Source organism: Petromyzon marinus, chromosome 74 (assembly GCF_048934315.1).
Source record: "Petromyzon marinus isolate PM22_M1 ecotype Great Lakes invasive population chromosome 74, UKy_Petmar_22M1.pri1.0, whole genome shotgun sequence".
Lineage (NCBI taxonomy): Eukaryota > Metazoa > Chordata > Hyperoartia > Petromyzontiformes > Petromyzontidae > Petromyzon > Petromyzon marinus.
This window is the reverse complement of record NC_133740.1, coordinates 8,755,724-8,770,578: the sequence shown is the minus strand read 5'-3', so window position 1 is coordinate 8,770,578 and position 14,855 is coordinate 8,755,724. Positions and strand designations below refer to the sequence as shown.

The 14,855-nt window shown below is 63.3% G+C and overlaps 2 protein-coding genes across 2 annotated transcripts in view; both read left to right on the top strand.

The window, feature by feature from the left end:
* Window positions 1-4,938, top strand: part of LOC116958267 (uncharacterized) — a 55,340-nt gene extending 50,402 nt beyond the window's left edge. The window contains exons 35-39 of the mRNA XM_076056185.1: window positions 884-958; window positions 1,172-1,264; window positions 2,267-2,600; window positions 3,249-3,378; window positions 4,841-4,938. Of these exons, the coding sequence (XP_075912300.1) occupies window positions 884-958; window positions 1,172-1,264; window positions 2,267-2,600; window positions 3,249-3,286 (540 nt within the window). The 3' untranslated portion in view covers window positions 3,287-3,378; window positions 4,841-4,938. The remainder of the gene's footprint in view (window positions 1-883; window positions 959-1,171; window positions 1,265-2,266; window positions 2,601-3,248; window positions 3,379-4,840) is intronic.
* Window positions 4,939-8,717: 3,779 nt separating this feature from the next.
* Window positions 8,718-14,855, top strand: LOC142907080 (uncharacterized). The gene is made up of 3 exons (XM_076056081.1): window positions 8,718-8,837; window positions 9,486-9,833; window positions 10,166-14,855. The coding sequence occupies exons 2-3, from the start codon at window positions 9,489-9,491 to the stop codon at window positions 10,499-10,501; spliced, it is 681 nt and encodes a 226-aa protein (XP_075912196.1). The 5' UTR covers window positions 8,718-8,837; window positions 9,486-9,488; the 3' UTR covers window positions 10,502-14,855.

Below are 14,855 nucleotides of genomic sequence, written 5' to 3'. Positions count from 1 at the left end.
TGGGGTGTGTGTGTGAGTGGGGTGTGTGTGTGTGTGTGTGTGTGTGTGTGGAGTTGTGGGGTGTGTGTGTGTGTGGGTGTGTGTGTGAGATGTGGGGTGTGTGTGTGTGTGAGTTGTGGGGTGTGTGTGTGTGTGTTGTGGGGGTGTGTGTGTGAGTTGTGGGTGTGTGTGTGTGAGTGTGTGTGGTGTGTGAGTGTGAGTGTGTGTGTGTGTGTGAGTTGTGGGGTGTGTGTGTGTGGTGTGTGAGTTGTGGGTGTGTGTGTGTGTGTGTGTGTGTGGGGTGTGTGTGTGTGGTGTGTGAGTTGTGGGGGTGTGTGTGTGGTGTGTGTGAGTTGTGGGGTGTGTGTGTGGTGTGTGAGTTGTGGGGTGTGTGTGTGGTGTGTGAGTTGTGGGGTGTGTGTGTGGTGTGTGAGTTGTGGGGTGTGTGTGTGGTGTGTGAGTTGTGGGGTGTGTGTGTGGTGGTGTGTGTTGTGGGGTGTGTGGTTGTGGGTTGTGTGTGTGTGTGGGTGTGAGTTGTGGGGTGTGTGGTGGTGGTGTGAGTTGTGGGGTGTGTGTGTGGTGTGTGAGTTGTGGGGTGTGTGTGTGGTGTGTGAGTTGTGGGGTGTGTGTGTGGTGTGTGAGTTGTGGGGTGTTTGTGTGGGTGTGTGTGTGGTGTGGGGTGTGTGTGGTGTGTGAGTTGTGTGTGAGGTGGGGAGCGGTAGTGTCGCGGTTAGCGCGCTTGCGCTACGAACCTCCTGCTCACGACCAGATGATTATCTGAACCGGTCCTGAGCCTCCCCTAGGTCGACTCGGCCTGAAATGAGTACCTGGTGCAGTGTGTAAACATCGCTACTGGGGAGACAAACGCGGTCGGGCGTGGTGTTGCCCGTGTCTCGTCGCGCAGAGTCCGGGATTCGCGTCTTCGGAAGACGTGAAGACGGGGTCTGGGCTGTCTGCAGCCGAGAGCCTGGGGCCCAGGGTACGATGGAGACGTGCGGGGGGGGGAGAGACGCGGGCGGGGGGGGGGGGGAGAGACTCACGAGGGGGGGGGGGCGAAGCCGGGCTTCACTCTGACCACACCACCCCCCCCACCCCCTCCCCTCCTTCACGGGCGCCACTGCTCGCAAACAGCACTTGCCCCGACGGTCGGTTGAAGGCTACGTGGGGGAACCTTTGTCTTTGTGCGTTGCAGGTGACGCTGCCCGGGGTGTCGACGTCGCGTCCCGGAGGTTTGCGCTCTGACCTCGCCCACGACTCTCCAGCCACCGCCGACCTCACGCTCAAGGTGACCGGGGGGGACACGGAGTAGGGCGCTGGTGGGGAGCGCGAGCGTTTGCGTCACCCCGGTGTTGGTGCCATTATGTGATCGTCACTCCTTTTGGTTATCTCGGGTCAAGCCATCACGTAGGTATCAAGTAAAATAAATGGCGACGTTTCGGGCTCGACGCAGGCGTCCGTCATTGACCTGATGATGACCTCATGACGGACGCTTGTGGCTACCGGTGCCGGCGGTGTCAAGATCGGCCTCTGTGGAGGAGGAGGAGGAGCAGGAGGAGGCTCGTGAAGGACGCTACTGGGCGCTGGAGGCAGTCGCGCCCCCCCCCCAACAGCAGCGGAGGGGCGAAGGAGCGACGCTCGCAACAACGAGCGGAGCGCCGGGAGGGGATACAGCGCAGCGAGTTGGCAGCAGTGGGCAAGCACAGGTGGTGCATCAGCCACTCATGTCGAGTCGGTTAACCCATTGGGCACCCGGGCTCCGTCCCCGTGACCTTCTGCCGGCGAGCTGCAGACAATTCAATTGGCCTCAAAGTGAAGCTCGCTTGGCAAAAGCGCTGTTGCGATGTCACCGTCACTTACTGCCGAGTGATGGCTGCTGCTGTACGTGTACGTGCACGTGTACGTGTGCGCGTGTGTGCGTGCGACTTTACGATTATGGATTCCTGCAGTCACGAAAGCTTCAAAGATGCAGAGCGGCGTTGGGATCAGTTGTGTGGGTTTTAGTGAAAGTGTGGGCGAGGTGACGTGTGATTGTGGGTGCGTGATTGATTGAGTGGTGGGTGGGTGAGTGAGCGGGTATGCGTGTGCCTGTGCGTGTGCCAACATCGCCACCGGGGAGACAAAGGCGGTCGGGCGTGGTGCTGGCCGCCCACCCCCCCACGTGTGCCGCAGGGCCGGCCTTCATAGGCGGTCGCTAGCAGCACTTGCCCCAACAGTCTGTTGAAGGCTATACGGGGGTGGGATCTTTGTCTTTGTGTGTGTCTGTGTGTGTGTGTGCTCGTGTCCGCAGATGGAGTTTGCTCGCAAGGCGTGGGAGAACTCCCCCAGCCTCCCCCACGCCGCCCCCCGCTCGCCCCCGCTCGCTCCCCTGCAACACCACCACCACCACCGCCAGCAGCTCGCGCCGACGGCACAACCGCACCACCCGCGCCAGCAGCCTCCGCCGCCGCAACAACCGCCGCCCACAACTGTCCCGGCAGCGGCGGCGGTGGGGGTCGGCGGCGGCGGCGGCGGCGGCGGCGGCGGCGGCGGCGGTGGCGCCGCGACGATGGCCGGGTACGGCCCGTTTGGCGCGGGAGCCGGGCCCATGATGGTGCCGTCGCTGGCGCCGCCGTCACTGCCCGGTGAGTGGGGAGTGCAGTGTGTGTGTGTGCGGTGTGTGCGGTGTGTGTGTGTGTGGTGTGTGTGGTGTGTGTGTGTGTGGTGTGTGTGTGTGTGGTGTGTGTGTGCGGTGTGTGTGTGTGTGTGCGGTGTGCGGTGTGTGTGTGTGTGCGGTGTGTGTGTGTGTGGTGTGTGTGTGCGGTGTGGTGTGTGTGTGGTGTGTGTGTGCGGTGTGTGTGTGCGGTGTGTGTGTGTGTGTGCGGTGTGTGTGTGTGTGCGGTGTGTGTGTGTGTGGTGTGTGTGTGCGGTGTGTGTGCGGTGTGTGTGTGCGGTGTGTGTGTGTGTGTGCAGTGTGTGTGTGCGGTGTGTGTGTGTGTGTGCGGTGTGTGTGTGCGGTGTGTGTGCGTGTGTGTGTGTGTGCGTGCGGTGTGTGTGTGCGTGCGGTGTGTGTGTGCGTGCGGTGTGTGTGTGTGGTGTGTGTGTGCGGTGTGTGTGTGGCGTGTGTGTGTGCGGTGTGTGTGTGTGCGCGGTGTAGAGCGGTGTGTGTGTGTGCGGTGTGGTGTGGTGCGAGTGGTGCGAGTGGTGCGTGTGCGTGGTGCGCGTCTTGTGGGTTAGTGTGCACCCACAATACTCGCCCCCTCTCACCCTCACCCCCCCCCCCCCCCCCCCAGTGTTTGCGTCGTCTGCGGGGGCCCCGCGTTCTACATGAACGTGGGCCACCTGTTCACGGCCCAGCCGCGCCTGCACCCTCCGCCCCCCTCGCTGGGCCAGACGGCGTCCTTCCAGCCGGCGCTCTCTCAGGTGACGCCGCTGCGCCGCCGCGGTGGGGGCGCTAGTGAGTGTTCGGTGAAGTCGTGTGTTTGTCTCTTTGTGAGGGTGAAGGAGTGAGTGAGTGAGTGGAGTTTGCATGTTCTCCCTCTCTCCTGCAGAGTGACCGTGAGTGAGCGTTTGCCCGTGGCCCTTGGTTCACAATGGCCGTGTCTGCGTGTGTGTGTCTCTGTGCGTGCGTGTCTCTGTGTGTGCGTGTCTGTGTGTGCGTGCGTGTGTCACTGTGCGTGCGTGTGTCGCTGTGCGTGCGTGTCGCTGTGTGTGCGTGTCTGCGTGTGCGTGCGTGTCTGCGTGTGCGTGCGTGTCTGCGTGTGCGTGCGTGTGTCTGCGTGTGTGTGCGTGTCTGCGTGTGCGTGCGTGTGTCTGCGTGTGCGTGCGTGTGTCTGCGTGTGCGTGCGTGGTCTGCGTGTGCGTGCGTGTCTGCGTGTGCGTGTCTGCGTGTGCGTGCGTGTCTGCGTGTGCGTGCGTGTCTGCGTGTGCGTGCGTGTCTGCGTGTGCGTGCGTGTCTGCGTGTGCGTGCGTGTCTGCGTGTGCGTGTCTGCGTGTGCGTGCGTGTCTGCGTGTGCGTGCGTGTCTGCGTGTGCGTGCGTGTCTGCGTGTGCGTGCGTGTCTGCGTGTGCGTGCGTGTCTGCGTGTGTGTGCGTGTCTGCGTGTGCGTGCGTGTGTCTGCGTGTGCGTGCGTGTGTCTGCGTGTGCGTGCGTGTGTCTGCGTGTGCGTGCGTGTCTGCGTGTGCGTGTCTGCGTGTGCGTGCGTGTCTGCGTGTGCGTGCGTGTCTGCGTGTGCGTGCGTGTCTGCGCGTGCGTGTCTGCGTGTGCGTGCGTGTCTGCGTGTGCGTGCGTGTCTGCGTGTGCGTGCGTGTCTGCGTGTGCGTGCGTGTCTGCGTGTGCGTGCGTGTCTGCGTGTGTGTGCGTGTCTGCGTGTCTGCGTGCGTGTCTGCGTGTGTGTGTGTGTCTGCGTGTGCGTGCGTGTCTGCGTGTGTGTGCGTGTTGCTGTGCGTGCGTGTCTGCGTGTGCGCGCGTGTCGCTGTGCGTGTCTGCGTGTGTGTGCGTGTCTGCGTGTGCGTGCGTGTCTGCGTGTGCATGTCTGCGTGTGCGTGCGTGTGTCTGCGTGTGCGTGTCTGCGTGTGCGCGCGTGTCTGCGTGTGTGTGTGCGTGTCTGCGTGTGCGTGCGTGTCTGCGTGTGTGTGCGTGTCTGCGTGTGCGTGCGTGTCTGCGTGTGCGTGCGTGTCTGCGTGTGCGTGCGTGTCTGCGTGTGTGTGCGTGTCGCTGTGTGTGTGCGTGTCTGCGTGTCTGCGTGTGCGTGCGTGTCTGCGTGTGCGTGCGTGTCTGCGTGTGTGTGCGTGTCGCTGTGTGTGTGCGTGTCTGCGTGTCTGCGTGTGCGTGCGTGTCTGCGTGTGCGTGCGTGTCTGCGTGTCTGCGTGCGTGCGTCTCGCAGCCGCCACCGGTGCAGCAGGTGGCGTTCCCCGTGTACGCGTCGCTCGCGGCGCCGGCGCCACCACAGGACGTGTTCACCGGATCGCTCGCTCCCTTCCGGTATCCGCTCGCACAATGGCAAAGACGCGCAACCCCCCCCCCACCCGCAACCGGATAGCCTCTAGCGGCAAGTGCCGGCAACGCACCGCACGGCACGGCACGCGGGCGGCCGGTGATGAGACTTACGAGCCCCCCACCCCGCCCCCTCCGTCTCCCCGGTGCGCACCGGTTTAGATTTTGCCGGTGCCCTCGGCCGCGATGGGGGAATGGAGCTCGGAGTCGTAGCGCAGCGCCGCTCCCCACCGACGCTGATGTTTTTGTACACACCGCACCGGTGGGGTGGAGTGGAGGGGCGGGGGGAGGCAGGATGGGGTGGGGGGGGCTGATTTAAGGCCGAGCCAACCTAGGGGAGGCGCCACTGAAGCGGGTTACAGATCGTCTCGGTCCCGTGTCGGTGGCCGTGGCAGGAAACTCGAACTCGGAGGAGAGAGAGGTCATGGGTTTGTCGGGGCACCGCTCGGCCAATCACAGACGCCGACCCCTAACGCCAGCGCCGGCCCTGACTTTGCCCCGAGCCCTGACGGTCCCCATGACCAACTCTGCCCTTGTGTGTGTCCCTAGTTCACAACAGCAGGCTTACCTGCAAGGGAACCTGCATCAGCAGCACCATCAGCAGCATCAGCAGCACCAACAGCAGCAGCAGCATCAGCAGCAGCAGCATCAGCAGCAGCAGCACCAGCAGTCACCCTCAGCCTCTGTGGTGCTGAGCGGAGCGCCAGCTGCTCTCTTCTCTACCAGCACCACCGCGAAACCTCACGCTTACAGCGCCACTTTTGCTGCACCACTACAGCCGCAGCACCACCTGCAGCAGCAGCAGCAGCACCACCTCCAGCAACAGCAGCACCTGCAGCAGCAGCAGCATCTGCAGCAGCAACAGCAGCATCTTCAGCAGCAGCAGCATCTTCAGCAGCAGCAGCAGCAACAGCAGCAGCACCAGCAACAGCACCACCACCAGCAACAGCAGCAACAGCAGCAACAGCAGCACCACCAGCAACAGCAGCAGACGGTGCCTGTGGTTGGTGAGGTGGTGCCAGGGAAGTTGCCGGGACCGCCGCCGGTGTTGTACGGAGCTCCGGTTGGTGACGGCATGACTCAGGTGAGTGCCAGCGTGAGAGAGGAGAGGGGTGGTGACGATGGCGGTGGTTGTGATGATGGTTATGATGATGATGATGATTGTGGTGGTGGTGGTTGTTGTTGGTGCTGGTGTTGAAGATGGTGCTGGTTGTGGTTATTGTAGTCATGGCTGGTGATGATTGTGGTGGTGGTAGTTGTGATGAAGGTTGTGGTTATGTATGTTGTTGTGATGATGATGCTGATGGTGGTAGGTGTGATAATGGTTGTGGTTATGATGATGGTGGTTGTGGTGGTGGTGGTGATAGTGCTGGAGATGACGGTGGCGGTAGTTGTGATAATGGTTGTGGTTATCATGATGATGGGGGTTGTGGTTTTGATGATGATGATGATGGTGGTTGCGGTTCTCATAGGAATGCCAGACTGTGTTTCCATCTGGACATCATCAGCAACACAAGCAGAATGGGTTTTCACAGGCTCCAGGCGGCATCCTACAGCATCAGGCAAGCCTCTACCACTGAGGCAGACACGCGGACATGCAGACACGCGGACATGCAGACACGCGGACATGCAGACACGCAGACATGCAGACACGCAGGCATGCAGACACACGGACATGCAGACACGCAGACATGCAGACACACGGACATGCAGACACGCGGACATGCAGACACGCGGACATGCAGACACGCGGACATGCAGACACTCTTAAATACAGAGACCAACACATACAGACAAAGACATAGATCCCCCGTATATCCTTTAACAGACCGTTGGGGCAAGTGCTGTTAGCTAGCAGCAGGACGCCATGGCACATGAGAGAGGGCAGGGTGGCCAGCGCCACGTCCCGGCCACCTTTGTCTCCCCAGCGGCGACGCTCACTACACACGCCACACAGACACACACAGGCCGAATCCCATACAATACAGAGACGCATACGGGCAGGCGGACACACAGACGAGACGGATGGAGACAAAAGATCGATGGCTTGATAGACAGATGGACAAGTGTGTGCGTGTGTTTGTGACCGAGTTCGATTCCCGCACCACGGCCAACTCCGGTGGCGATTATCCGAATCGGTCCTGGGCCTCCACCTAGGTCGACTCAGCCTCAAGACGAGTACCCGGTGCGATGTGTGTCTAGTAAACGTCGTCGCTGGCGGCCGGGCGTGGTGCTGGCCATCCGTCTCCTTCGTGTGCCGTGCCGGCCTTCGTAGGTGCTAATGGGTAACAGCGCTTGGCCCGATGCTCTGTGGGGGGGGGGGGGGGGGGGGATCCTCGTCTTTGATGGGGGAGACAAAGGCGGCCGGGCGCGGTGCTGGGCCACCCATCCGCGCACCCCCTGTTCCGCCGCCAGCCTTCACAGGCGCTGCTGTTCGCTTGACAGCGCTTGCCCCGGACGCTCTGTTAAGGCCTACACGGCGGGGGGGGGGTGGGGTGGTGGATCTTTGTCCGTCCAGACCTCCCTTGCTCCGGCGACTCTGCTGCCCTCCCAGCCGGCGCAGCCTCCGTTTGGAAGCCGCGCAGCAGCGTCGCCAGCCAAGGTGAGTGGAGGTGTGGGCCCCCCCCCTCCCCCCGTGCGGTCATACGGGGCGGGGGGGGGGACAGGCGGTAGGGGAGAGGAGTACGAGAGAGAGGAGAGAGTGGATCGCGGTGTGAGAGGAGCTCGCTGATCCTTGAGAGCCCTGGGGTCTCCCACAGTCCCGTCGTCGATGGTGCTGGCCCTGACTCTTGACTATCACCCCTGAAGCTCACCCTGTGTGTGACCGACTTTCGTCCCGATCCTCGCCCTGACTGTGGCTCTCTATGTCACCAGCTGGGGGAGCCGGAGCGAATGGGAGAGGACCTCAACCAGGGCTCCTCCAACCTCGGCAGCCCGGCCTCCTGCACCTTCAGGTGTGCGGTGACTGCGATGGTGACGGTGGTGGGGTGGTGGCTGCGTTGCTGTTGGCGACGGTGGCGATTGCGATGATTGCGATCCTGCCATTCGTGACGGTGATCGTGACGGCGATGGTGATCGTGATTGTGGTGGTGGCAATTGTGACCGTGACCGTGATAACGTGGTGATTGTGACCGCGACGGTCATGATGGTGATGATTTTGATGATGGTGATGGTGATCATGGATGGTGGTGGTGATTGTGACGGGTGACGGTGGAGATGAGGGCGAGTGATCACGGCGCTGGTGACGGTGGTTTGCGATGCTGTCAGAATGAGAATATTTCTCCTGGAGTAGTCCGATGAGCTATGAAGCTCTTTTTTTTAACAGATGTCCCAGTCGGGGCACGGGGTAAGAATGTTACAACAACAACAACAAAGCTACACAAATCACAGCGATAGCAGCGCAGCGTACAAGACGGGTAGACACATCACCCTAGACACTTCGCAAATACGACACTCAATCATCCCCCCCCCCATCCTCGCAGGGCAAAGCCCCACTGAAGGTGTGAACTTATCTCTCCCGAGCGACCCCGTGCCACCACAAGTGATAGCCCGAGCGAGTGGCCCCCGTCATCACGTGGACATGGACGGCGATCCAACAACAACAACAACAGCAACAACAACACAACCTCAACGCTGCATGTTGCCGAAACGTGGAGGGGAATAACCTCGTTCGATCCTCTGCCCCCCAACTCCCCCCACCCCCCACCCCCACCCCAGGACGGCCGGGCTGACCCCGCAGACAAGCGCGGTGGTGACGGTGACGGCGTCCGGTGGTGCCGGGTCGCCGGCGACGGCCGCCCCCCGACCGTGCTTCCCCAAGCACCCGGGAGCCGGCGCCGTGAGGGTCGGGGGGCCCCCCCTTTCCCCCGCACTACCTCCCCACGCAGGTGAACCCACCGCGGCTGTGAACCGGTGCCGGGGGACACCCCCCCCCCCCCCCCCACCCCCCCCCCACCCACCCCCACCTCCCCCCTCGCCTCGGTCGACCCGCATCGAGCGAGTACCTCGTGCGGTGGTGCAGACGTCGCCACCGGGGAGACAAAGGCGGCCGGGCGTGCGTGGGTCTGGTCACGCCCCCCTCCCCCCCCCCATCGTAGGGCTTTTCGCTCACAGCACTTGCCCGAAACGGCCTGCGAGAGGCTTTACTGACGGAGAGGGGGGACATTTGTCTTTGTGTGTGGGGTCAGCGGGGGTAGGGTCAGGGCGGGGGGGGGAGGGGTCAGCGGGGGTAGGGTTAGGGTGGGGGGGAGGGGTCAGCGGGGGTAGGGTTAGGGCGGGGGGGGAGGGGTCAGCGGGGGTGGGGTTAGGGTGGGGGGGGGGGTCAGCGGGGGTAGGGTTAGGGTGGGGGGGAGGGGTCAGCGGGGGTGGGGTTAGGGTGGGGGGGGTGTCAGCGGGTGGGGGTCGGGGAGATGCAACCAAAGTCCCAGTCGGGGCAGCGATATCCCCAGACAATCCCTGAACCAACGAAGCGTGTTCCCCCCCCCCTCTGCCCCCCCCCCTCTCCCTCTGCCCCCCCCCTCCCCCCGGCATGGCAGGCCATGCCCCAGCCAGCGCTGCTGCGCCAGACGGTGCGTCCCGCCCAGGGCACCACCTTCCCCGCGCCCATCCAGCGCCCGCCACCGCCGACGCCTCAGCCGCTGGCGGCGCCGCAGCCGCAGCCGCAGCAGCAGCAGCAGCCGCCGTCGTCGGCTCCGCCTGGCGGCTCCATCGCTGCCCGGTTCACCAGACCGCCCGGCGGTCAGCAGCCCGCGGCGTTGCCCCCCGCTCAGCACCAGCAGCAGGAGCGCCAGCAGGAGCAAGCGGCCGCGCTAGCGCCGGTGGGCAGCCGGGTGGCGGTGTCGCCGTCGCCGCCGCCGCCGTTCGTCAACCCGCGCGAGATGAAGGTGAGAGAGGGGGGGGGTTTCGGACGAACGTCGCACGCTCTGCCGCCACGGTGAAGCCGGCAACGATGCCGCCCTTGTGGCCCGCTGGCACCAGCGTGGCCCGGCCTCGCGAGCGGACGCACGAACCTGTGCCGGAGCGACGACGCCAGTCGGCACGCCGTGGGCACGCGGCGGCGGCGCCGGCGGCGGTGCCGTCGATGGTCACGGTGCTTGGCCACCCGACGGTCCGTTTGGTGATGGCGGTGATGGCGACGGGGCGGCGGCGATCGTAGTTGTGACGCCACGGTGCGGACGCCGTCTCTCTGCCCCTCTCCACCGTCCGTTCCTCCCAGGCCAAGCAGCGAGCCGAGGTTCTGCAGTCGACCCAGAAATTCTTCGCCGGGCAGCAGCAGCAGCAGCACCATCAGCAGGGCAAGCCTGCAGCGCAGCCACCGGCCTCCTCCACCGCCGAACAAACCCACGATCAGCTGGCCGCTTGCCCGGCCGACGGCGCCGCGGCGGCCCCCGGCGCTCCAAGCGGTGACGGCGGCAACGACGCCGACGACGCCGCTGCCGCCGCCGCCGCTCACCAGGGGCCACTGCCGCCGCGCGGGAAGCCGGCACGGACGGGCCCCATCAAGGCGCAGCACGGCGCGGGGGTCGCCGGCGATCAGGAGGAGCTGCCCTGACGACCACCACCACGACGACGACGACGAGGAGGAGGAGGAGGAGGTGGAGGAGGTGGTGGTGGTGGTGGGGTTGGTAGGAAGGAGGAAGAGATGAAGACGGTCGAGCTTTGAAGCCTTGGCCCATCCGGTGGATGAAGATGACGAGGGATGTGGGAGGGAGGGAGGGAGCCGGAGGGAATGGGCGGCCTCACCGCTCGCCCCGCGTTGAGAGCGAGCGAGCGGGCGCCGGTGCGGTGACGCGAGTCCACCGCCTCCTCGTCGCGGCCCGTCGCTAAATGTTTACCGCGACACGCACGGCATGCGTGTCGCGGTTTCCCCCGGCATCCAGGAGAACCGCCGCCGCCACCCCCTCTCCCCCCGGCCTTTTGCGGGAATTCCGCACGGATGAATTTCGGATTCCGTACGGGTGGATAGATGTTGCTGTGCTGCCAGCACTGTACAGTGCCGCCCCCCCCCCCCCCCCACCCACCCACCCACCGTGCCCCCGTAGCCCGGGGACTCTTGCAGGAATCTCTGCGTGGATCGCCAACCCCTGCCCCTCCCCCCCCCCCCCACATCCCCCCTCACCCCCCTCCCCGTTGAGTTAAGCGACGGGTTCCAGGTCAGCCCCCTTCGACCTCGCCTGTTGTGTGTTCCGGTTTTGTTGGTTAGCGTTTTAATTTTAAACCTTAGACTTAGCTTTTTTATATATATATTAATGTAACCGTGTTGTTTATTATTATTTTGTTTTTATTTTGCCCGCCCTTTTATCACTTGACGCCACCGACACCACAACCACTGCTACCGCTGCCACCACCAACACCACCACCACCACCACCAACACCACCGCCGCCACCAACACCACCACCAACACCACCGCCGCCACCACCACTACCACCACCACCAACACCACCGCCACCACCACCACCACCGCCGCCACCACCACCAACACCACCACCGCCGCCACCACCAACACCACCGCCGCCACCACCAACACCACCACCGCCACCAACACCACCGCCGCCACCACCACTACAACCACTGCTACCACCACTGCCAACTCCCCTACCGCCACCACTGCTACCGCCACTATCGCCGCCGCCGGCGGCACCACCGCCGGCATCACGGTGACCGCCTCCCCATTGCTCCCCCACGCCACACGGAGATGGCGGCGACGGTAACGATGGCGGCGGTCAGTCGCTCGACGTCTTCACAACGGGACGCGGCGGTCGCCCCCCCCCCACCGTGCGCCCCCCCCCCCCCCACCGCTTCCCCCCACCACTTCCCCCCACCACGTCCCCCCCACCCACTGCTCCTCCGCGTGGCGAGCGTCACGGATCGACGGTGGGCCAACGCTTCGCAGTGACCGGGCCAGAGTGGACCGTGTGTGCGTGGGTTGGGTCGCGGATGCCGGGGGGGAACTTTCTGAACCTTGGAACGCCCCTCGCGCAAAGCTGGAGGTCGGATGGATGTGTGGCGCCGCGGTCGGCCTGGCTCGGCTCGGGGGGGCGGGGGGGGGCACGCGACCCCCCTCCTTGAACTCCTCCTTGCTCCTCTCCGCGTCTCCGGCCGGCTTGCGACGGAGCGACGACATTTATTTAAAAATGTTCATCGTCGTCATCTTCGTCGTCGTCATCATCATCACGACGGCGGCGACGGCCTTCCCCCCCCCCACCCTCCGCGCTCACCGCGGTGGGGATCGCCGGCGTTGGCGGGAGGGAGTCGTCGCCACGAGACTGGAGGGAGCACGCAGACACAGCGGCCGATCACACGAACATACACAGCGGCCGATTGTGCGCACAGACACACACACACGCGGTGACCGATCACGCACAGGCACACACACACACACAGCGTGCGTTGTTTTGCCCGCACCACGACGTTTAGCAGAGAGGAAAGACGACGGGGAGAGAGAGAGACACGGAGAGAGAGACACGGAGAGAGAGACACAGAGAGAGACACGGAGAGAGAGAGAGAGGGAAAATACAATCGCCTCCGCTCACGTTTTCGCTGTCACCATCCTCTCGGATCGCCGCGCTGCTCCACGAACGACGGTGAAAAAGAGGACGAGGACGGAATCGCCGCCGCTCGGCTCGCGGTTCAAACAGAGACCCCCTGCCGCTGCCGCTGCCGCCGCTACCGCGGCTACGGCTACAGGGTGCAGCGGTGCGGGTGGACTCCAGCCGGAGGTCGAGCCGCGGTCACCCCGACTGATCGCAGCGGCGATCGCTGCCCGAGAATAGTCGCGACACGAAGCAGCTCGGCCGTTTCCTTCCCGCGTACACGTGTATACGCGTACACACGTGTACACATGTACGTGTGTACGCATGGCGTGCGCGCGCGTGTGCACGCGCTCCGCTTTTTGCATTGGTATTTACCCCGTCCCCTTGTGCGTGTGCAGTCACGGGGTTGGGGTTGGCGTGGGTTAACTGAACAATGTTGCTTCCCACGTGTCTCCGACCTCCCCCACCTCCCCCCCCCACTCCCCACATGACCCCCCCGCCCCCTTGCGCGTGTACCGGTCACGACATTTCACAGGTAGACGGGCGTCCGAGACTGGAGACTCTCAAGGGGTCGTGCATTCCGGGCTGTGTTTTTTTTCCTTCTGGCTTTTATTTGACGGTGATGATGACGACGACGACGACGATGATGACACTGCCCGGCAGTCGCCGTTCGTTTCACGGCGCTCCCCCCCCCCCCCCCCGCCACCTGATGGGACAGGCAAAGGGCTCCCCCACCTGCTCCCCCACCGTGGGAATGTGGAATTTCCCCCAGCACGCGCTCCGTTTGCAGCGTCGCAGGATCGGCCGTGACGTGCGCTGGATTTTGTAAGAGTTAAAGTTCTGTTTGGGGGGGTGGTAGGGGATGGATGGCCGTTGATATCCGCTTGGCGACGATCGCCGTTTGATTATGCGGAGAACTGCCACCGCAAGTCTCCCACCCACCCCCGGGTTTCGACTCCGTCTCCTGGACACGGCACGTCGGAGTTGAGTCTCACCCCGGGTTCCGACCCCACCGCCGCTGCTGTCCGGCCGGCCGGCCGGTGAAGTCGACTGGCAGAGAGGGCTTGATGTTATCTCCCTCGCCCGGGTATACGAGGAGGTCGTCGGTTCGATCCCGAACCTGACGATGCCTGCTGTATATTTGGAGTCTGCGTCTCTCTCTCTCTCTCTTCCACACACCACAACCCACCCCCCTCCCTCCCTCTCCCATCCACCCCCGCCGTGATGATCGCACGGATTCATGTCCGGTCGTTCCCTTAGCCACATTTACAATCGGCATCGAGCGTTAATTTTCACCGCGTGGTGACAAGCCACTCCGGTTGAGCTCATCCACTTGTGGCCCAGGTAGCGTCTTAAATAAAAATAAAAAGCTCTCGAGCTCAGTTGGGCCTCAGCCGGTGAAATATAAAAAAAACATAAACCACTTTAGCTTTAGTATGGGTTACTGTCAACACTCTTTCCAGGATGGTGTTTTGGCCAGCGTGGAAGAGAGAAGGCCAAAATTGCCCCCCCCCCCCCCGTCTAACAGAGGCCCCTCTGGCGGGAGGCCCTTCCGCCAGCAGGGGGGGTGAGGGAGCAGTTGCGGGGGGATGCGCCTTCGATTATTTTTTAATTGGTAACATTTCGCCTTCGCATCCGTGCTGTGTGAGGCCGACCATCTTGCGTGGGGGACATCGTGGCGGCCATGTTGCGTGGGGGACATCGTGGCGGCCATGTTGCGCGGGGGGACATCGTGGTGGCCATGTTGAGATGGGGGGGGGGAATTTCTCATCAGCCATCTTGCATGGGGGGTGGGACATCGTGGTGGCCATGTTGCTTGAGGGTTGTCTTCTTGGCAGCTAATTGGATGGTGCAGTTCGGTGTGGTGACATGCTCCCTAGCAACTGCTCTTGGGGCTTTATTTTTTTCTTTTTGAGTAACGATCCCTCGTGCCCGGATTCTTTTACCGCCTCGTTTTCTCGCGCGGTCTACTCGGCCCTCGTAGAACCGGCGGGCGGAAAATTCCACATTCCAAATGGTGGGGAGCGAGCATAAATAAACCACGTGGACCTGGCCCGTCTGAATTCTCGCCACGGTCGCAGAGCAAACAAAGGGGGGGGGATTTGTTTTTTTGACGGATCGCCGGAATCGTCTTTGGTGGATCGCGGGGAGCTTTTGGACGGGGCTGTGGGAGGGGGTCTTGTCGATGCTTAATGGTTGCATAGCTCTCACGAGCAGCTGTGAGCGTGCGTGTCCTGGTGGGGGTGGTTGTGTCTTCGACTACGACGAATAGTAATATCAGCGCGGCGCAGGGGAAACCACTCGGCGAGAGGAAATTTGGCTGAAAAAAAATGTACAAAAGAAATCGAAATAAAAACCTCAAAACAAGTTTA